Source organism: Cervus canadensis, chromosome 6, assembly GCF_019320065.1.
Source record: "Cervus canadensis isolate Bull #8, Minnesota chromosome 6, ASM1932006v1, whole genome shotgun sequence".
Taxonomy (NCBI): Eukaryota; Metazoa; Chordata; class Mammalia; order Artiodactyla; family Cervidae; genus Cervus; species Cervus canadensis.
In genome coordinates, this window is record NC_057391.1 from 79,770,474 (window position 1) to 79,786,721 (window position 16,248).

At 35.9% G+C, this 16,248-nt stretch overlaps 1 protein-coding gene across 1 annotated transcript in view; it reads left to right on the plus strand.

Annotated features, from left to right (window-relative positions):
• Positions 1–15,168, plus strand: part of DNAL1 (dynein axonemal light chain 1) — a 41,692-nt gene extending 26,524 nt beyond the window's left edge. Inside the window, exons 7-9 of the mRNA XM_043472511.1 lie at positions 6,138–6,264; positions 7,121–7,261; positions 10,042–15,168. Coding sequence (XP_043328446.1) covers positions 6,138–6,264; positions 7,121–7,261; positions 10,042–10,082 — 309 coding nt within the window. The 3' untranslated portion in view covers positions 10,083–15,168. The remainder of the gene's footprint in view (positions 1–6,137; positions 6,265–7,120; positions 7,262–10,041) is intronic.
• Positions 15,169–16,248: the final 1,080 nt, after the last annotated feature.

Below are 16,248 nucleotides of genomic sequence, written 5' to 3' on the forward strand. Positions count from 1 at the left end.
AGAAAGCAGCATCAGCATATATACAGTGCCTTGTGTAAAACGGAGAGCTGGTAAGAAGTTGCTGTCTAACACAGGGAGCCCAGTCTGGTGCTCTGTGATGACCTCAGGGGTGGGATGGGGGAAGGGGAGGGAGGCACAGTAGGGAGGGGATATGTGTATAATTGTGGCTGATTTGCATTGCTGTGTGGCAGAAACCAATAGAACATTGTAAAAATTTTTAAAAAAGAAAGAAAAATTACTCTTTGTAAACAGGGGTATTCAGAGGTGAATCGAAGGGTTCTGTGCTGTTCACTTTCAGCAAACAAACTTCATCTATTCAGTCTTTAAAAGGAAGCATTACCCAATAAGCCAACTTCCAAAGAGCAGCTTTGAAACTGCTCCCATTTGCAAGCACTGAGATTATTGACAGTAAAACTGAAATCCTGTGGGCTGGTTTTAAAAACAAAAAGTACCCATAAACCACTGCTAACATTTTGATTGACAGACATCTTTCTTACCTTTTTTTCTTTGCTTTGGTGAGAATGTAGAAAATGAAATCATGTTATACATTTTGTTTTGCATCTCTTTTTTTTTTTTACTTAATATACAAAGATAATGTTTCCATGTCATTCATTCATTCAGCAAATCCATACAGTATATTTCCTGAATGCCTTTTAGCCAGGCACTTTTCTAGGCACTAGAGATACAGCAGAATATAAAATAAAGTCCTTGTTCTCATTGAACTTACATTGTAGTGGAGGGAGACAGACTAGAAAATAATTGTATAATAATATATCAAGTGGTGGTGAATGCAATGAAGAAAAATGAGGCCTATAAGAGAACGTGGATTGATGGGAAGTCCTCTCTGAAAGTGAGAATGTAGGCTTATAGAGCTGACCAAGGGACCAGCGCTCCAGACTAGAGAGGGAGAGCAAGTGCAAATGTCCTGAAACTGAAGCTGCTTGGTTACTTGAGTAAGAGCAAAAATGTTGAATGAGGAAGAACTGCCCTCATTGAAGTCGACAGAGCCAAGAACCAGCCCTTATAGGACATGATAAGATTTTAGATTTTTTCCCAAGTGGCTTGCAAAGCCATTGGAAGTTTTTGATCAGAGGATATTAAGTTTTTAAAATAATTTGCAACCATATTCTTTTTTTAATGACAGCATAATATTCTATTTTATTGGTATACCATAATTTATTTAAATAAGTTACTCATTATTCATAATCAACGCTATTATGAGTCTCCTTTTAGTTATATTATTGCACACATCTATGAATAATTCCTTGAATAAATTCCTTGAAATGGAATTGCAGGGTCAAAAGGTATGAATTTCTTTTAAGGCTTTTGTGATATATTATCAAGTTACCCTGTGGAAAGTTGGTACCAATTTATACCACCACCAGTAATGTAACAGGCTTCCCATTTCCCCTTACCAAACGTGGGTTTGTTAAGATTTTTGACAGTATATTTTATTTGCATATTTATTGGCCATCTCAGTTTCCTTGCAAAGAGGTTGAAATGAAAGAATATTGTAAAACTAGGCAAATTCAGAAAAGATGAAGTTAATTTTTTTTTCTTGTATATGTTCCCCCAAAGACAATAATTTTTTTAAAGTGCATATTGTTAAATACTTCATAAAAACTCTGAAATATTTTGTAACTCTGGTCTCCTGTTCCCCCACCCACCTCAGTAAGTCTAGCTTGTGCTTCATCAGAGTCATTGAGGTTGACGCTGTTTTGCTTCTGAAACTGGTATACTACAGAATAGTAACTGCCCATGACCAGACAGGCCACAGTGGCCACCACCATTTCACCCCTTTACAGAAACAGCCAAAACACCTGAATAGGAATCAGTGTTCAGAGGAGCAATTTTGGCATTATCTTGAATTATCTGGTAATATCCCCACATCTGCATGTCTGCTTACCCACATAAATTCATCAAATGCTTAGAAATTCTTAGAGATTACATTCTGAAGTTAATAAAAGGAAGTTTTTTCCCCAACACAATAGCCAGTAGATGAATTGTTTGCTTTCTAGCTAGATATAATTTATAAAATCCTCAGTTCAGTTCAGTCGCTCAGTCGTGTCCAACTCTTTGTGACCCCATGAACTGCAGCACTATAAAATTTCAGAATTTGTTATACTTGAGGCTAAACATTACTTTGAATTTTCTATAAAGGAAGAATTCGCAAATAAATACACCCCCAAATTTTTAGGACCAATATGATAGATGCTGGATGTTCCCCCAGGTATTTACTGAACACTAACTAGATTCTTAAGTATTGATATGGTGTATAAGTTCTCCCATGAAATGTAATATATACCTAGAAACCAATAACAAATGGTAAATATAGGATTAAAGGCATGAATGGAGATATCAATCTAGCTGAAGCATCACTTAGATCTCTTAACTTTCTGTAAACTGCTATCAGTAAACCCCAACAGTTGCTTTTCCCCCCTCAGTTTGTGTGTGTGTGTGTACATATACCAAAAACAACATTTAATGCATCCAGAAGCTTTCTACTTATGCACAGACTGAAGAAAAATAAGTCTGCATATGGATACAGATGCTGGACTTCAGACAGGTTCACATACTAACTGATTTATTCATCTAGACACATTTGCCTCATAGCATGATTTGAATAGCTGCCTCAGTAACTTACAAATAACTATTCTAATATATGAAATATGGAATGTTAAATTGAAGGAAGGGAGTCTATATAAAACTACTTAGAACTATTTGTTGTTGTTGGATTTCCACATTACTGGCTCCTTAACTTTCACACTTCAGTTCAGATGTCACTTCCTCAGAAGAGACTCAACTATCCTATCCTAAAACAGAACTCTAGTCAATAAGTCTTACCACTCTTAATTTTTCCCATTTTTCTTATTTGTTTATTCTCTTTCCCTCTCTCTATCTCTCCCTCTCTTTCTGTCTGTGTCACACACCAATCCTGATAAGTGTTATCAGTTTTGTTCATCAGCTTCTACACTGGTGCTTGATACATGTAGTAGGCACTCTGTAAATATTTATTGTGACTCCAAATATTTTATTACTACTTACAAAAACTATTAGGTTAAATTTTAAATTCTAAGAGTAATACATGTAATTGTAAAAAACAAATCAAGCAACTCATAAATAAATGAAATACACTGTGAAAGTCTTTCCTCTTTCTACCTTAGCTCTATGAATAACGGAAATAATATCTGTATACTTTAAATTTTTTTCTGTGTAGAAACAGATATCTGTGTATGTGTATGTGCATGCAAGTGTGAGTGTGTGTATGTTATATTTGTACTGATAATATATTGTGCATATTTTTCCTGCTTTTTAAAATCAGGAATAGCCTTCCATGTAAAAACAGGCAGATTTAATGCATTCTTTCCCATAGCTGTTGTTTTCTACTTTATCTGTATATACGGCAATGTGTTTTAACTATTCCAATACAGCTGAGCATGTAGAGTATTTCCATGTATTTTATTGAGGAAGGGGGTCTTTCTCTCTTTTTTCTTTTTTTGCTATTACATATCATACTGTAGTGAGCATCTTTTTACATATATCCTTTAGCAATTGTTTGAATATTTAGATAGGCTAGATTCCTAAAAATAGAAAAGCTGAGGTTATTTCTGTGCATTTAAAATTTGACAAGTACCTCAGATTGCTCCCATGGTGTTTATGCCAGTCTCCACTTCCCATCAGTGGTATAAAAATGAGGATTACCCCCTCCACCCTCAATATCCCTGAGTATTATCCATATTTTTAATATTTGCCAATATGTTAGAAACAATATATTGTTTTAATCTGTATGATTTTGAACATCTTTTTATATATTTATTTGTTATGTATGTTTCCTCTTTTGGAAATTGACCTAATGTATTTTTTACCCAGTTTCTGCTTTTATCTTTTTCTTCTTAAATTCTAGGCACTCTCCAATATTCCTAATAATTATCCAGTATTGATAATTATGTAGCAGACTCTTTACATGCATTATCTGACTTGAAACTCATAAGTAAATAATATCCTCATTTTAAGATAAAAAATCTTCAATCTTCATTTTCAGATAAGAATCTGAGGCTCAGATAGTTATGTAAAGTGTCCAAGTATAGTGAACAGGCACTGTTAAACCCTGTTGCTGGGATAAGTAGTCTGCCAACAGTTATCGCAGTCTTCAATGTGTATTTACTTTGTCCCAACTATTCTCTATCAGTAAAAGAGTAAATTCAGCAAATTGGCTATTTGGAGAATTGATCAAGTTGGCTATGTGAAAACTGACCAAGAGTCCTCACCTGCATATGTAAAATGACACTAAATAAGTGGAAGAACCCTAGAATTGAGCCTAAGTTTTCTAATTAGTATTTAATCGCTATTTTTCTCTGCTGCCTCACACATTCTAAACTGGAGATAATGAGATGGATGGGGACTCAGTGCAATGAAAATGTATGTAACAAAGTTTAAATTATCTGAAGACTGATGCTATATATGATATACTAATTAGATCCTTTGAGAGAAGGTATCAGAATTTACCTGAGGGAGGCTGGTTAAATCATGAAGTTCTAATATAAACTAATTTAGTTCTAATAAAGTGCTGGAATGGACTGATTTAAAAGTTTTACTTTGAAACTGTTGTTTCTTCTACTTAGAAAGTTGAAGTTAAGATAAACTGTGGGCCTTGGGATGACACACAGAACTAACTCAGGCCACTCCATTCTCAGCTTTTCCCCTTGGTTCCATCTGTATGGAAAATGCATTTGTGATCTTTATCCAGAGTACATTTATTCTCTTTATAGTTTTTGAAGTGACAGGTACCAGAACACAGACCTGGGTCCTACATTCTAGACATTACCATGCAGATGTAGGTGAATTCTTTTGGGTTAAGAGGGGATTGAGGGAGTATCCTGGCAGTTCAGTGGTTAAGACTCCACTCTGTCACTGCAGAATGCACAGGTTCAATCCCTGGTTAGGGAACTAAGATCCTACATGCTCAGCCAAAAAAAAAAAAAAGAGGACTTTGAACGTTGAATTGATTCTGCCTAGTAGTTTTTGTTTTTTAAGCAACAAATAATCATTACATTTTGTCTTTTGTATATGAAAGAAAAGGTTTTGTGCTACCATTGATTGTATCTAGCATTTAAGAGTCAGTATGATATAATCTTTATATTGTAATGATGGGTTTTGAGTTTTATACATCAAAAAAAAAAAGAAAGAGATGGGGAATACGTGTAAATCTATGGCTGATTCATATCAATGTATGACAAAACCCAAAAAAAAATAAATAAATAAATTAAAAAAAAATAAAAATAAAAAAAAAACAAAAAAAAAAAAGAGAGAGAGATGAATTGATGGATAGGTAGGAGGGATAAATGGACAGATATGTGATAGGAAAAGATAGTAAAATGTTACAGTAGAAACTGGGTAGTGGATATATGGATATTTATGATAATATTCTTTCAACATTTTTATGTTTGAAAGTTTTCATAACAAATATTGGGAAAAAAAAAAAAACACCCTGAAATTTAGACCTGGGTCTACCTTTTTTCTTTTTTTGCTGCACCCTGCGACATGTGAGACCTTAGTCTCATAAGCTGCACCCTCTGCCCTGAAGGCATAGATTGTAACCACTGGACCACCAGGGAAGTCTCCTAGGTCTACTGTCTAATAGCATTGTTGGGAATTCCCTGGTGGTCCAGTGGTGAGGACTCTGAGCCTTCACTGCTGTGGGCCCAAGTTCCATCCCTGGTTGGAGAACCAAGATCCCACAAGCTACGTGGTGTGGTCAAAAACAAAATAGCGTTGTGATCTTAGAAAAAGCCCTTAATCTATGCTAGAAATTAAATAACATGATTTTCCTATTTTAAATTAGGATCAAATAATACCATGTATAGGGAAGTAATTTGAAAAGTATATTGTTCAATAAAAGTGATAAAATAGTACTGTTATTCCCCCTCTTGATGATTTCAGTAGCTATTCTTAGTTCACATTAGTTTGGAGAAAGGAAGAAAATGTTTTACATGGCTTTCTTAATGAGAAAAAACTCCCATACAGTCTTCAGCTCTCCTGTCAGTGGACAGGAGGGTCTCAGTTCTCTCTGAAGGCCACTGTCTTTATATTTTTATATAAAAAAATAAGCTTGTAAATCAAATTGCTTTCTTTTTCAGGAAGCAGTAGGGGACACATTAGAAGAACTGTGGATCTCCTACAATTTTATTGAGAAGTTGAAAGGGATCCATGTAATGAAGAAACTGAAGATTCTCTACATGTCTAATAACCTGGTGAAAGACTGGGGTGAGGCTAGCTTTTTGCTAATCTTCTACCTCATGTTTATAGCAAATAGCCCAGTAGGGAACAAGATACAATTGAGAACATTTCTTTCTCAGCACAGAGGGAAATAGCTATATGAGTTCCTATATTTCATCTAAACACTTGACATTTACATTTAAATGGTTACTTAGAAATGATTGTAAGGTCCTGGTCCTATTAATCATGAAAATAAATTTCAATTATTGTCCAAAGGCTAAAAGGAATCAGCTTAATAATTCTTAGGTGGAAGACTTATTTAACATGAAATTGCTTTTCTTTTTTGTTGTACACCATCCATTTAGCATTTTAAAGCCCTGCTGTGTGCCTTGAGCCATGCCAAGCTCTTGAGATACATAATTGAATAGGATACTATCCCTGCCCTCAAGGAGTTCACAGCTTACTGGGCAAGATTATTTTATGAGTTAATCATTCAAACACTATGTGTTACGTTCTACAGTAGAGGCTTGAATGTACTTAAGGCTTTAAGTATTCAGAGATGAAGGGATGGACAGAGACAAAAGCAGTCTAATTTAGCTGATACTGATGCAGTACAGTATAGAGAAGACCTCCCACTGGAGGTTGATTGGTTGATTCTGAACCTCATTTCTTCTTTGTATCCCATCCTTAGGCTAAGGCAAAGGTAGAAGAGGTATGTCACCTTTTCTGTAATGTCTTCAGAGAATGGCTTCCTATGGTATAATTTCCCCTACTTCCTTCAAAATCTTAACAAGTTGTTCTGAATAGTCACAAACTGAGAGCTAGTGATGTTGGAATTCAGCCCCTAAAATCATAATGGTAAAACTTGCCATTTTAATATGTAATGTATTCTTTGTCCTTGCAGCTGAATTTGTGAAGCTGGCAGAACTGCCATGCCTGGAAGACCTGGTGTTTGTAGGCAATCCCTTGGAAGAGAAACATTCTGCTGAGGGGAACTGGATTGAAGAGGCAACCAAGAGAGTGCCCAAACTGAAAAAGCTAGATGGTGAGTGACTGTGGGCCAGCCTGGAAGTATTTTCTTGGTGTAAGAATTGAATTTGTAGCACGGAATCATGAAAAGCAGCAAAACTGAAGAAAATGATAGGTTATCTCTCTTCTCCAAGGCCATTTCTGCCCATAGGAAATTTTATGATCTCAGTTTGGGCCAGAATGAGATGAAAAACTTCTAGGATCATCCCTAAACCAAAAGCTTATGAGAAATCTGGGTTTATTCTCAAGTCCCAAAGATATTATATTGCTAAATAATTAGACATAAATGGTAAACAGTTGCTTTTTCACAATTGGATCAAAATTGTAGTGTTTTCTCTCCTCCTCCTCCTCCCTAATTTTAGTTTCCCAATACCTAAAATTAGAGAAGGAAATGGCAACCCACTCCAGTATTCTTGCCTGGAAATTTCCATGGACAGAGGAGCCTGGCGGGCTACAGTCCATGGGGCCACAAAGCATTGGACACAACTGAGCAACTGAGCACACGCACTCAATACCTAAGATTGGTGACAATGTCAAGAAAAATCCTTGACTGATTGGGTTCAAGTCCCAGTTCCACCACTTATTAGCTTTTTTGTCATGGGTTCAAGTCCCAGTTCTACCACTTAATAGCTTTTTTGTCATTGTGCTGGTTAATAATTCATCTTACCAAACTTTGTCATCTAAAAACTAGAAATGATAAAAGTCACAGAACTCTCTGGGTCATTCCTCCTCCCAGTGGTGCTATCAGGAAGCCATTCATGCAGTATGTTCCCTTTTTTCCCTCTGGTTACTTATCAAAGGGTAAAATAACAAAAACTGCAGACTGCCTCTTGTAGGAGGTATAGGAATAAACATGAAGAGGCAAACAGGTTTCTTAGAAACTGGTGATGTTCTAGTTCTTAAATTGGATGATGGGTATATAAAAATTGGTTCTGTTATTCTTTAAATTATTTATATTGTACCTATATGAAAGAATGCTCATAATTTAAAATAAAATAGCAGAAAAGAGAGGGTATATTAGAATCTTGGACTTTAGCCTTTTTGTGTTCCAACTTTGGTTGGACTCCAAAACTATTTGAAATCATTTGTCTTCCTTTCTGATTGTGCACAGAAAGTGAATCCCTTCCATTAAGAATAGAAAAGAATCTCTTATGTAGACCCTGAATAGACCATGCCACATTTAGCCTTTTGGACCAAGTATTGACTTCAGGCCAGTATGAAGAGCCCCTGGAAGAATGACCTTGATCTACCTTAAACCAGTGAGATAGAACATACATGGCCACAGCTGCTAACAAGCCTATTTTTGTTCCTCTTCAGTTGCTTGTAAGAAAAATTGAGAGATGTTAAAGAGCTAAAATGAAAAAGACAGACTATACCAAATGTTAGTAGAAAGTGGAGCAACTAGAACTCTCATAACCTGCTGGATGGCAACATAACTTGGTATAACTTTGGAAAACTAGCATTATCTGCAAAAGCACTACATACACACCCCTTATGACCCAGCAAATTTTCTCCTAGTTACATACCCAAAAGAAAAGAGTGTGGATGTTTACCAAAAGGCGTGTATGACAATGCTTATAGCACCACTATTTTAATAACTGTAAATTGGAAACAACTCAAATGCCCACCAACAATAGATAAATAAATTATGACATATTCGTACAATGGAACATTAAACAACAATGAGAATGAATGAACTATAACTTCACACAATGTACATGAATGATACAAACATATTGCTGAGCAAAAGAAGCCAAACACAGAGTGTATGCAATATCATTCTATTCATAACCAATTTCAAAATCAGGCAAAATAATCTATGGTGTTAGACATTAGGATAGAATATACCTTTTGTTGGGGGACAGTGACTAGGAGGGGGCTTGAGGAAGTTTGGGAGATTCTGATAATGTTCTCTTCCTAATCTGGGTGCTGGTTACCAGATATGTCTATCTTGGGTACATTTATCAATCTGCATACTTGCAATTTGTGTACTTTGTATGTGTATTTCAATAAGACATTCACTAGCCTCCACAACAGATGCTGTGGGAAGTACAGAGAGGTAAACTCTGCTCATGACCATAAAGAAGAATCACACAGGAGGCGGCACTGGGGTTGGTTCTTAATTAAAGCTTGGGCTTAGATGGGAGGCCATTCCACAATGGAGGAACTTTGTTAACCAAGAGTCCAGAGGTGTAGTGGTTTGTAAGATGAGTTTGGGAGACAGTTGAGTTGATCAGTTTATTTGGAGTGGAGGGTGACTGATTGAAGAGGTAAGACACAATAGTTGACTAAGGTCAAATTATGGGCATGCTTCAAATGCCAGAGCTCAGAAATGGGTTGCCCAGTGAGAGCCTGAAGATATATTTTGTTTTCTGTTCCTTGGTTCTTTTTTTTTTTCCAATTTATCCTCAATGTTTAATATCTGGGGGAGTAACATGGAAATTCAGATTCTGGCAATACTGGGATTGCATATTTTATTGTGAAAAATGAGTATTTCTTTGTGTTTAACGTACAAAGTTTTTCTTGTGTATAGGGCCTTATTTTTCTGCCTGGTACCTGTAGGTGTTTTTATTTGCAGCTCTTCATTTGGGGAGCTGAATATTTATAATTACCTAATCAGCTTGGAAATTCTTCTTCGAGGTTTTTTGGATAACTTTAAATTTAAAAGATTATTTTATGATATCATTTTATTATGGCACGCTTCACAACATCCTCAGGTTTACAGAAAAAATATTTTCATTTAGAATTTCACAATCTCTTGAGAATGACCAGAAATAATTTTCTTTTTAATTCTAGGTACCCCAGTAATTAAAGAAGATGAGGAAGAAGATAACTAACACTACATTTTCCACTTTGTGTTAACTTATTTAAATGTCATAAGAACAATAGATAAGTTTTGTATAGTTGTTTATTTTAAAGATTCTGTGTGGGGCAAATGGTTCTTAAAACAAACCTCTCATTCCTGTCTTTTATTCTCTTAAACCTATTCAGTATATCTCCCCCACAACACCACCAACCTTAAATATTCCAGTTCTCTTTTTAGAAACTATACATTTTCAGTTTTTGTTTTCAGTCCCAGTTACATACTGTGTGGCCTCATCTACTGAAACCTTTATAGACCAGTCATTTTTAATAACAAAAGAAATGTGTTGCTTTATTCAGTTTGTTTAGATTTTTTTTAGTCCAGGCATTTAAATATATATACTTAACTATTGAATCTGTAGGCCATCTTTCCTGAAGGTCCATCTCTTTATGACTCAGAGGCACAAATATGTCATGCCTTTGGTTTGGGAAGAGTTCCTCTTAGAAATACAGCAGCAGCCCTAGAATCAAGACACCAAAGTCGAATTGGAAAAGTTAGGGCGTAAAAAGGAAAAATTAGTACCTTGGAGGCCTTATAAGCGCATGTTCTATTTACTTATTTTTTGTTCCACAAGTGTGTGCATTGTCAACTGGAATTTATGTTGTGTTGACCTGCATGTCCACTCAAGTCCTGTACACAATCAGCCAATTGTTCTGTGATCCAGGTCTGTGGTTAAAATGACTGTCATGATCACTCCTTTGACCAATACTTTGGCCTTATTACACATGTGGACCTGATCTTTAGGCACACTTTTTTGGTTTATAGTTCCTTATTTGTTCGATAAGGAAATGTATAAACCAGTAGTTATATTTGAATTGCTAGCTTAAATGTTGGCCTTTCATATTTTTTAAAATTTGCCCTAATAACTTCGGTCTGTTGACTGTCACATTGAAAGAAGTAATTGTAAAGGTAAAGAACTTAAAAGACTGGATCTGGTATCTTTCAATAAGTCAAATTTAGTATTTCAAAGTATATTTTTAGAAATGTTTAAGTTAAACAGCTCTAAAAATAAATTATGTAAATGGTTGTGGAAGGAAAAGAGATGTTTCATTATGGAATCCCAGGCATATGGCAATATTTTTAAGGATTGCCTCTTCTGTGAAGGATACTAGGTGATTAACCTCAGAACTGCAAAGCAATAGCTGGATGCAGAGTTTAGAATTTATCATATAAGAAAAATTGTTTTTGGAAAATGCAAGATATGGTAGTCAGTAATCCAGATGAAGTCCATAGTAGGCCGTGACTGAGTCACTGATAGATTGCAAAAAGGAAGTCGAGGCCCTCTGCCAAATTGTGCCTAAAGTCCCTCAACCAGAGACTATTAATGGTTGCTATTAATATTTCCCCATTTACTTGTGTAAAACCAGTCAAAGAAACAAAAGTAGTCCTGGCTTTCAGAAGTTTTCAGCTATTTTAGTAGGAACTACATGATTTCTCTGAATCACTCTGATAAAAAGGGACCACTGCTTTGACAATCAATTCTAAATAAAAGTCCAGTACTTTTTTAGCTTCCTTATGCTCTTCCTTAGTTTGATAGGAAGAAATCTTTGCTCTGACTGGCTTGTACGTTCAGAGCCTTTGAGTATTTTTTTCCAAACCATAGGCAATGAGAATTACCCTTGGTGATATTTAAGGCCCGTAAACTAAGAGGGAAGACGATCTTCTTTTCTTGTACTTTGCACTTCATCTAGTAGGTAAGTTTGAAGCCATATTGCTATGCATGGATGTGTTTTGAAAAGTTTCGCTGGAAATGAATATAATAGGGAATGAATGAATGACTTCATATTGAATTTATTTATAAAATGGCTTACACTGTTAATGATTGATTTTTTTTGAATTCTGTAGTATAGGAACTAATTTTCTGTTTCTCCTTTTTAAAAAATTTTTTTTAATTGGAGGATAATTGCTTTATCTCCTTGTTTCCTAATGTCTTTTAATCACTGGTAGTTCTCAGAGAAGTGTAAGGTGCTTTTCTGTGTTCATTTCACACACAATTTATAATTCAGTTTCACTCAACAAATATTTGAATGACTTCTGTGCATCCTTTTCTTAGAATTAGAGCCAGAATTCATGTCATTAGAAAATGAAAGATAAGGTATATGAAGAAGTTCAGAATATTCTTTCAAATAATTCTTTATGTCATCCTTGACTGCTGCAAATTTAGCTGACAGTAAATGCCTTTGGTTTATGCTTCTAGGATTAGATATTTGACCTACTTGAAATGGATTCTGTGTTCCTTGTTTAAAGCATAATGCCATTTTAGTGGATCATTCAATTTCTCCTATTCCTGTAGTGATGGAATCAGTGAAAGTGAAAAGTGAAGGTCACTCGGTTGTGTCTGACTCTTTGTGATCCTGTGGACTGTAGTCCGCCAGGCTCCTCTGTCCCTGGAGTTCTCCAGGCCAGAATACTGGAGTGGGTAGCTGTTCCCTTCTCCAGGGGATCTTCCTGACCCAGGGATTGAACCAGGGTCTCCTGCATTGCAGGCAGATTCTTTACCAGCTGAGCTACCAGGGAATCAGTACAGTATTTTTTCACGGGAAGTTTTATTACAGCCTACCGAGGAATTCAGCTTTCCTGTGTTCCCTAACTCTTAAGCTTATGTTTGTATTACCTAGTCAGGTTTTGAAAGATTTTTGTGTTCCTTTAAACCAGAGTTTCTCAACCTGGCACTATAAATATTTTACGCTGGATGGTGTTGCAGGGTATGGCTGTTCCTTGTAGTATGGGATGTTTAGCAGCATCTCTGGCTCTTACACACTAGATGCCAGTAGAACACCGTCCCCAGTTGTGACAACCAGAAGCATCTGTAGACATCGCCATCTGTCCTCTGGGGCATGAGGGTGGGGACAGATTCGCCCCTGGTCAAGAACCAGCGCTTTGTAGCAACATTGCTTTTTCCAAGGTCCATTTATTTTCATTCTGTAGTCATATGCTACGTGAGTTGTTTCAGAAAAAAAGGTGATGTATTTGATAATCATAGATGGAAGAAAATGGTCCCTGGTGTTTTCCTTGTAACGCTGTTTTTAATAATTTTCATATAACATTAGAAACTCAGGGCTGGAAGGCTCAACTTAGGTTTTTCAGCAGGGTCTCTACTTTTATTGTTTAGCATTCTTATTTATCTTAGGACAGTAAGTGTTAACCTACCTCTCCTTACTATCAACAGATTCCAACTTTATGATAGATTTTGCTTTGTCTCTGAAGTTTAACATTTTGAGTATACTTTAGAAAATGGATCATCATTCTTTAGGTGTTCATTCTTTATTCATTGTCCAATAATGCACAAAGTTTGTAGACTGTAGCAGTCATTGAATACAGAAAAATATTGTATAAAATTTGGTAATTATATATGAAAGTAGCTGGCATAGACACTGATTTTGCATGTGATCAGAAGAATGTCTGGTCATGATAATTGGCCAGTAACTTGGTATGGTTACTGGATCTATTCCACAAATAGAGGTGGTATAAGACATGTTAATGTGGTTCCTGTGTTAGAAAGAGAAATTTTGACTTGAATAGATGCTTCTGATACCACTTACCAATTGGCCTGAATTAGAATAAGGAGGAATAAGAAATGACCCTTAACGGTTAACTTATCCTCAGAGTTGGTGATGTGTAAGTTGAGTTGAAGGTAGTTGTCTATGTGACCCAGAATCTTCCGGCTGGATTTTTCTTAGGACTAAATGGAAAATGCATAGGGCCTAGAAAGGTTGGATTAAGTGACTAACTTTAAAAAGAAAATTGGGAGGAAGTATCAGAGCATCGATGATGATTAGTTTGATTGTCTAACTGCAATCTGTCTGTTCACAAAGACCTTACATTGCAAATATTGGCAAAGGGAGAAAAATAACTGTTAAATTGGAAGTTATCCTTTAGCAGAAATCAGTTCCTTTGGCATGCATTTTATTTGGCCTGCTTAATATGTCTGTAAATAACTGAATATAAAACAAATTCAGTGCAGCAGAGCTGGTGCTTCTGACACAGCTGACTTGACCATATTCCTTTATCTTCACTTTAGCATGAGTGTTTTTAACTATAAAGTAAGTGCAATAAAAAAAAAAGGGTATGTTTTTTAAAAAAAATCACTGAACTTTTAGAAATCCCTTCTTTACATCTCCATTCCTGCCTTATTATCAACCAGCGACTACAAAGAAAGAAAATGAACAAGTAGACTGAGTCTTACCTTTTTCTAACCTAAGATAAATTTTCAGTTGACATTTGGAGCAGTCATAACTGGATTCTAGTTAATTTCCCATATTGGGCCGGTTGGAAGGAACCAGCCAACCAAATTATGATCTAGCAAATTTAACGAGGTGGGGGAGAGGAAGCTATTTTACAGTAGATTTGCACTTTAAAATGAACTGGATGTTGGTGAAAAGTACTCTCAAAGGGCAGATGGGTAAATACCTAGCCTGCATGTGGATATTAGAGAATTAAAGCTCATTTTTGCTCATTCTGAGCCCACCAGAGCAGTAGTTGTGTGTCAACATAATCAGAGTCAGGATTTCCTTATTTCCTGAGTTGGTGTCATCTTCCATGTCTGCTACATGAAGTCATCCCTCTGGGGGATTTACTAAGTAGAATTCTGCTACTCAGAATGGAAACTTTGTGAGTTATCTTTCCTACATCTAGATTTTAAAAATTAATTTAGATGTTGGCTAGATTAAGTTGTGGCTAATGTTACAACGGTGGGATGTTCTTTGCTTTTTTGATCAGCAGGGTACCTGCCTCTGAGGTGCTATTGCCTAGAGGGATCAATATCAAAAGACCAGTGAGTTGGTAGCTGTAGAGAATATACATATAGGCAGCTCCTTCTCCCAGGATGTCAGTCATGGTCACGAGCATCATTCCAGAATCTTTGGCTTCTAGAACCAACTCCATTCTGAAGAACATTTTAACATGTATTAATACTTTGGTAATAATCTTTTATATGCAGGAATTTTGTAGCATGACTTTATGACTAAACTTATTGTGTTAAATTATTTAGAAACGTTGAGTTTCTGAATGTTATTTTGTGAGACTTGTTTTAAAACAGTAATAAATTGTGTTATTTTATAAAGAATCTATTTGTATCTTTTTTGGTTACTGTCCATTAGTTTTAACTAATACAGAGCAATTATGTGAACTCTCAATGATACTCAGTTCCAAAGAAATTCAGTCTTTAGATAACATTCCACACAGCTTATGTGTGAGAGGGAGAAAAAGGAAGGATTGACTCATTCCTTTGTGCTAAAATTATTTTTCAGTAGTTTACTACCAGTGATAATCACCTCCTGTCTCAGGTTTGTAAGTCTTACCCAGAAGTTCTCTGGGCACCACTTCAAATGACTTAAGATCCTGGAAGAAGCACTTCCAGAGACAGCAAGTTACTACCACACTTGGCCATTGCTAGTCCTCTCCTCACCTCCAGAAGTGTACAAGGTTAAGCTTGGCCGATAGACCCTTGATTTGTTGTCTGAAATGGCCTGGTGTTGGCCAGCTCTTTTCTGATACACAAGAAGCAGGAAGAACCCAGCAATAGCAGTAATATTACACATTTTCCCAGCACATATTCTGTGCTATCAAATATAACTTTGGTCACAGAATGGGACTGTAATGCAGTTTCTACTTCTTTATTCCACAGTTCTTTGGTTATGAGGATATGTTTCTTGCTATTGTCCTCCTTTATAAAGCACATTTTGAGCCTATAAAGAGAAAACCTTAATTCAGATCATAAATAGCATGTTATTTTCAGTTCATTGTTTTCTAGAATAAAGGGTGAACATCTAGAGTTCTGACATTGTTTTCTGCCATATATATGTATTGCATTAGTATGTGTGTATGTCTATGTCAATATATGCAATTATTATATATAGTGAGAGAATCCTAAGTGATGACCTTCCCTCCTAAAATGCAATAAACTCTGCAGCCATAAAAAGATATGGTGTATCCCTATATACAGATAAAGTATGTCCATGTTGGGTAAAAAACATAAAGAACCTATTACTTCTTTTTGTTGTGAGTGTAATATGTGTATATGTGTGTAGTGGGAAGAGGGAGTATGTTTATGATGGCATGCTGGTGAGAAGGTGGGAGTGAGTGTGTAAAGACAGGATTGTGAGAGATGAGGAGGGTGTGTACCAGTGCCAAGCCTGTGG